The sequence below is a fragment of the Dermacentor silvarum genome, chromosome 5 (assembly GCF_013339745.2).
Source record: "Dermacentor silvarum isolate Dsil-2018 chromosome 5, BIME_Dsil_1.4, whole genome shotgun sequence".
In the NCBI taxonomy this organism is placed as follows: Eukaryota; Metazoa; Arthropoda; class Arachnida; order Ixodida; family Ixodidae; genus Dermacentor; species Dermacentor silvarum.
Window position 1 is genome coordinate 90,080,020 of NC_051158.1, and position 7,074 is coordinate 90,087,093.

The window sequence follows — 7,074 nt, forward strand, 5'->3', positions numbered from 1 at the left end:
TGAGTGGAAGTGAGTGCCAGTGAGTGTGTGCCAGTGAGTGTGAGTGAGTGGAGGTGAGTGCCAGTGAGTGTGAGTGGAGGTGAGAGCCAATGAGTGTGAGTGGAGATGAGTGTGAACGTGACTGAGTGCTGTGTGAGTGGAGCTGAGTGTGAACGTGACTGAGTGCTGCGATTGTGAACGGGGTGAGTGCTTCTGGGTGTGTATAGGTGAGTGTTAACGTGAGTGTGAGTGCAGGTGGGTGTGAACATGAGAGAGTGGTTGTGAGTGGAAGTGAGTGCGAACGTGGTGAGTGCTTGAACGATAAGCAGAGGTGATATCGGTTCACCTTGCTTGCGGAATAATGGAGGCACGATGTGCGTACAAGCTCACTCGCGGTGATGACTTATCGCACTAGCAGATTGTGCATGCCAAGATAGAAACCACTAAGGTCGTAATAATCCAAGGATCAGCCATGAGTGAGACAATGTATAATGAGATGAGCGGATATATTATATTGCGATAGCAATTATATGGACACTCCAAGCGAACTTCTGCCGTGGTCGTGGACGTCGTTCTGAGGTTCCGTATAAAGTCCAAACGCGGCAAAATCGTCGCAGCGTGCCGGCGGTACGCTGTGTGTGCGAGTGCAAGCTTGCGAGCGTCAGCCCACACTTGCTGCTCAATCTCGCGCGCGCGCGAGAAAAGGCGGGGCGGAAGCGCGCTGCTTCTGTCGCGCGTCAGGCATTGGGGGGGGGGGGCGTTTTGCTCCGGCGGCGGCCGCGTGGGTGTCGTATCTCGAAAGCGATCTGCGACGTGGAAAAAGGGCGCGTGCGCGCGCCTCCTCTTCAAAGCGATTTGCGCCGTGAACAAAGTTCAACTAGAGCCGGTAACTTCTTATGCGCCGCGTTTTCGACTTTTAGTTCGCTTTGAAGCGAGATGCGGCACGAAGGTCAATTCGCTCGCGGCTATAGCTGCGCCTCCTTACTCCAGCGTTCTGACAGCGAGTTTCCGCGGTCATTCAGCGAGATGCGTTCATGCATCAGGGTCTGGTATGCGCCTGCTGCACCCTGGGTGTTGCCACGGTTAATGGCGCTGGAGTCGAGTGGCGCTGTTGGCGGCGAGGAAGGCGTCGTCGGACAGCGGTCAATGACGGTACCGACGCGGGTTGTCGAAATTCAGCCGGGGCGGCAGCTCCCGGGTAATGTTCTTGGCGAGCTCCAACCTGGGTACGACGCGACGGACAGGATCAGGTGATGGGTGCGAGACACCATCGAGACTCGCGTCACGGGATGGTGGTGGCAGTCCACCTGACGTATTGTGCACAGCCTTCAACCTCCGACTTGTTAGAGCGGTCACCGGAAGGCCCTAAAGGCAAGTCGGCAGAAAGAGAGGACAGGCAGTGCAGGGCAGGGACGAAGGTCGCTGCTGCTACTGGTGCTGCGGCGCTCTCGCTGGCTTGTAGGTGCCGCGGTGTGTCGACAGTTGACAAGGTCAGAGGCAGCGGAGACGGCACGGGGTAGGGCTCGCGCGCTGTCTCGGAGGCTCGCTCAGCCGGCAGCGTAGACAAATCGGGTGAAGCTTTGGTCGGGGGCCGAATGGCAGGAGCGATGTCGTGGGGCACAGGAGCCGGCGTAGGGTCGGCGATGGCACCACTGTCGCGTGTCATCGTTGGAGGTGAGCAAGGCAATGACGTGGCCGGTATCATGGTCGTGTCGATACCCTTGGTGACATCATTATGCGCGTACGCGCACGAAAGGGACCCCTGGAGAGAGCCGGAGGCCGGGGACTGTGCGGTAGCACAACTGTTAGTCGACGAGACTGTGTCGGGGCAACTCGTGGGAGGAAGGCTCGCCTGATGGTGGCTTACGGGCGTTGAAAGAGACGCGTCTGGTGCTGGCCGGGAGGGTGTAGGCACTTAGTCGCGCACCGTGCCGTCCACCTCTGAAAGAGGGCGCTAGGCTGCGCCGCAGAAGTTGAGGACAGACTGCCGCAGTTCGTCATACGGGCGCGGGCCAGGCGATGGAACGCTGAGTTGGAGCTGTAGAACAAGCGGCAGGAAGTCGAGGAGTACCGCGTACTTAAACTCCTGAATTCATATGTTGTTCAGCTCCAGAGCGGCCTCGAACTGGGCGAACCACGCGCCGACGTAGCTGGACAAGAACGGCGGCAGTTGTGGGTCGAACTGTGGCTCAGGCCAGTGAGCTATGGCAGCGTGTTGCTCGGGAAAAGGCGCGCTCCACCGGGTCACCACAGTAGCAGGAACGTGACGGCTGCTGTACGAGCCGTGCCGTCGTTCCTACTTTTACATAAGGGTGAAGGCGGCTAGCGGAGCGGCGGCTGCGACGACCAGCGTAGCAAGCTTTCAGAACGACACTGCGTGTGCCGAGCTAGTGCTTCGAGCACGCGCTGCGTTTCTTTACTTTTTTCTCTTTGCAGCGCCGACCATAGCGCTGCGCGCTGCGGCGTTGGTGGACGCTACAATGTTACACATGCATGGTATGTCCCTGTGATAAGGTTCTTTCAATGAATTACTCGCTACTGAGGCACAGCCTCAGCGCATGAAATGACGAAGCCGTTCGTTATCACAGCAAGTCATTCAATAAAGAAAATACAGCGAGAAGAGAAAACGAAACTTCGCAAACTAATCACGAAAACAAAATAGGATTAAGTCTAGAAAGAAAACATAAAAGTCAGAAGGGGCCTGCAGTTTCATGGTTCGCACTGGAGCTCTGGGATGGACTAGAAGCGGCGACAGAGGCGGAGCTCAAGTGGAGTAGTGGTGGCGAAACTATAAGTCGTCGAAGCAAATCCTGTTCACCCCCAAGCGAACACCAGGGATCCAGTGCAGGAGGAAGTTCCGCAAGTTTCACTGTGACGTTGGGAACCTGATAGGTCACCATAGGAGGGCAGAGGTCTTGTCACCGGACACCAAGTCCAAGGGATTCACCTCTGCAACCGGTACAAGGGCTTCATTTATTCCAATGGCGGTGGGCACCTTATCATCAGGCAGCCATGATCGACACTGCTGTGAAGACAGGCATAGTGGAGACGGGTAACGGCTAGACGCCCTTGCGGCGTTCGTCAGCCGCAGGCTGCAGGAAGAAGTTGGTTATCGTGTCGATCCCAGGTGGGAGCCTGGAGCGGCCTTGGGCCAGGACCTCGACTGGCCGCTACTCCCGCACCCTGGTCATCTTCTTCCCCCTCTTCTTCCAGTCTACCACGATGGCTGTCGCTTGCTTGCTTCCTTGCTTGTGGCTCACTTCTGGCACTTACCCACAACGATCACGGCACTCGCGCACTTCACATATCACAGTCCCTACGCTACAGGTTCTTGCTCACGCTCACGTCCTCGTCGTCTTCAGCAGAACGGGACCTAGATGGCACGACTTGGTCGCTCAGCAAAACGTAGCGTGTCAATTTGCCGAGGTGCTGGATGAACGGTGGCGGCGGCTAGAACGTTCAGGAGCGGCAGGAGATCAGAACGACCAGGAATAGTACTGGCTGGGAACAGTCGCGAAATGCATCACGCCTTCAAGTGTACCAGAAAGCTGGAAGAACGCCAACATTATACTAATGCGTAAGAAGGGAGACGTTAAAGAATTGAAGAACTATAGACACATTTGCTTGCTTTCAATATTGTATAAAATATTCACCAGGATAATTTCCAATAGAATCAGGGCAACACTTGACTTCAGTCAACCAAGAGAACAGGCTGGCTTCGGGAAGGGATATTCTGTGATGGATCATATCCATGTCTTCAATGAGGTAATCGAGAAATTTGCGGAGTACAATCAACCGCTCTCTTTGGCTGTCGTGGATTATGAAAAGGCATTTGATTCAGTACAGATACAAGCAGTCATAGAGACATTGCGTTGTCAACGAGTACAGGAAGCACATGTGAATATCGTGGCAAATATCCACAAAGATTCCACAGCTACCTTGGTTCTCCACAAGAAAAGTAGAAAGTTACCTATGATGAAAGGAGTCAGTCGAGCAGACACAATCTCCCCAATGCTATTTACTGCATGCTTAGAAGTAATCAAGCACTTAGAATGAGAAAGCATAGGAGTCAGGATCAACGGAGAATATCTCAGCAACCTTCGGTTTGCAGATAACACTGTCCTACTCAGCAACAATACGGACGAATTAGAACAAATGGTCGAGGAACTTTACCGACAAAGTGTAAGATTGGGATTGAAGATTATGATCCAGAAGACAAAGATAATGTTCAATAGTCTGGCAAGGGAACAATAAATAATTCAGGATCCCCAGTCAGCCGCTGGAGTCTGTAAAGGAGTACTTTTATCTAGGTCAGTTACCCACAGGGCACCCTGATCATGAGAAGGAAATTTACAGAAGTATAAAATTGGGTTAGAGGCTGGCATTGTGGTTGGGCTGGGCTGGTTGGGCTGGGCTGGTTGGGCTGGCATTGTGAAATTCTGAGTAGGAGCTTACCACTGTCGTTAAAAAGAAATGTGTACAATCACTGCATTCTACCGGTGCTAACATATGGAGCAGAAACTTGGAGGTTAACAAAGAAGCTCTAGAAAAGTTTAAGGATCGCACAAGGAGTGATGGAATGAAAATGTTAGGCCTAACGTTAAGAAACAGGAAGAGTGTGGTGCGGATCAGACAGAAAACGGCTTTAGCCGATATTCTGATTGACATTAAGGGAGAAAATGGAGCTGGTCAGGCCATATGATGCGTACGATGGATAACTGGTGGACGATTAGACTTACAGAATGAATACCAAGAGAGAGGAAACGTAGTCGAGGACGGCAAAAAATAGATGGGGAGATGAAATTAGGAAAGTTTCAGGCGCAAGTTAGAATCAGCTGGCGTAAGACAGGGGTAACTGGAGATTGCAGGGAGCGGCCTTCGTCCTGCAGTGGACATAAATATGGGCTGATGATGATGAATATTATTATTGTATAATATGCATATTTATGTATCAGAACATCACCATGACCAGTGGTCCCACTGGCACACATCCAGCAGCACACATCGTCCAAGATATTTGCGTTGCACAATATCCGGGATCGGTCCAAGGTAAGAAGCTAGAAACACCCGATACGTAAAATTTGTCATAACTAGCTTAGAAACACTTTGTTCTAATACGGATTTGTAAACAGTCAACAAACGCCCGACGCATGAATTTCGGAATTTTTTGTCACCTGTGAGAACAAAAAACTCCCGGCCGCATGTTCAGCCAATTTCTATGAAAGAAGTAACGCAGATAGCGGTTTCCTTTAAGATGTATTAAATCTTACCATTCTGTTTCCTAGCAAATGTGTGAAAACGGACAATGAGAACCATATATTGACGAGGTAGCATGCCTCTAAACAGATGAATGTTCTTTATTTTGTTCATACATATCAAAGAGAAATATCAGACGATGTCTGAAACGCCAGGACCGCGTCCGTAATTTCAAGCATCTGGCTCTGGCACACTGTCCGAGCGACCATGCGGAAGGCGTTTAGGAATATGTGAAACATGGTGAAGTGGCACGATGGCATGGACTTGACTTGAAGTGTAAAGCAGCATGGCTGGGAAGAAGTAAAATGAAGAAATACAAGGCATCAGCATCATCCTACAAGAATCAGACACAATGCTACCTGGTCTGGCAGAATATTGTATCGCATGTATTTGGTACATCCATAATTGGTGCAGATGCTCTATTTTGAATTTACTTTCGTAACTTTTTGCAGCCAAATTTTTTTTCAATAGGCTAAAGTGTGCACAACAACCAGGTACGTTCCAGTTTCTGTTCAGAATGTATCAGGAGCTATTTGGAAGTAAATAAGGAACACCCATGAAGGTACGTCCAGAAATACTGGTGTTTAATAATGAGATTTCTGATATTTTGCAAGCAATGACATAACACCTACTTCATGACCTATCTTCAAATCGCGCATTCATTTGATGTTATTTTTTATGATAAAAAAAATACCATTCGGCAGAAACACTGAATGCTGCTTACGTGCGGGAAATATAGCATTATCGTTCCTTTTGTGAAACCTTTACTAAGCCAGATGGCTACGACGAGACGTGTGCAATCACGCACGAACTATGCACAGATTTAGTCATCCAGAACCGTGGAACTACCGTGGCGTCTCGCAAGCGTCTCGCATCCCAATAGGCCGAGTTCGACTCCCACCCAGAACGAAATGTGCCAAATCTTCTTTTCTGAGCCATTAATTTACTTTCTTCACTGGAAACTCCCTGATAGATTTCTCGTCAATCCGATAATTTTTGAAGTGTTTTTACTCCTAGCGTCATCGGTTATTTTTGGTACCATCACTCCGTCACGCTGCCGGATTTTTGAGTAGTGTGGCATATAATGCTTTCGCATTAAAAAAAAGACCGCCGAACTATTGGCCCTATATTAAAAGCTAGTGGACATCATTTGCAGATGCACTGCAAATAAGATATATCAAATGTGCAAACATTTACTTGTGAGTCTGTATTAAACGGACATGACTTCATCGAAGGTAAGTACACCAATATTAAAGTCTATAGGTGTGACTATTAGGCAACACTAAAAACAAAATAAAATTTTCATCGAACGAACGGTAGCATGAGATTGATGCGGGTTTCTTATAAAGTAAGCTTTGCACACTAAGAAACACTTGTCCTGGTTCCATTTCCTTTCAACGGCGATGCTTTCTCTATAAAAAGCACCTGTTGGGTTTACTATACATCCTAGTGCTTAGTCGTGTTTAGGCAATCTTCCCTTAATTGATTTTGTATGCACCTTCAGGGCTTCCAAATAACTTTTTTTTCACATTGACATCACACAAGGTCACTGCGGGAGTACCAACTGCACCTTAAAAAGAAATATACCGTAGAAGAACACTTTATACTGCAGCTCTTGGAGGGCAGTGAAATCTATGGTGGAAGCTGTCACAGTACTCAACGCCATCAGAAGGCTCATTTTTCAAGAAACGGCAAGTTATCTTGGTCCGGCTCTGTCTCTTCAGGCCTTACGAATATTGCTTTCAGTAGAAATGATAGACTTGCTATATAGAAATATTTTGGAATGTATTGAACTGAAATGTTCAATACATTCCAAAATATTTCTATATAGCGAGTAGT

The 7,074-nt window shown here is 49.0% G+C and overlaps 1 protein-coding gene across 1 annotated transcript; it reads right to left on the bottom strand.

The window, feature by feature from the left end:
* Nucleotides 1–1,261: 1,261 nt before the first annotated feature.
* LOC125945736 (uncharacterized) lies at nucleotides 1,262–1,684 on the bottom strand. The gene has a single exon (XM_049667995.1). It carries the CDS (start codon nucleotides 1,682–1,684, stop codon nucleotides 1,262–1,264), a length of 423 nt encoding a protein of 140 aa, XP_049523952.1.
* Nucleotides 1,685–7,074: the final 5,390 nt, after the last annotated feature.

What these genes read in the sequence shown, in the direction of transcription:
- LOC125945736 (XM_049667995.1), bottom strand. Translation starts at nt 1,684, where the DNA reads ATGATACCGGCCACGTCATTGCCTTGCTCACCTCCAACGATGACACGC.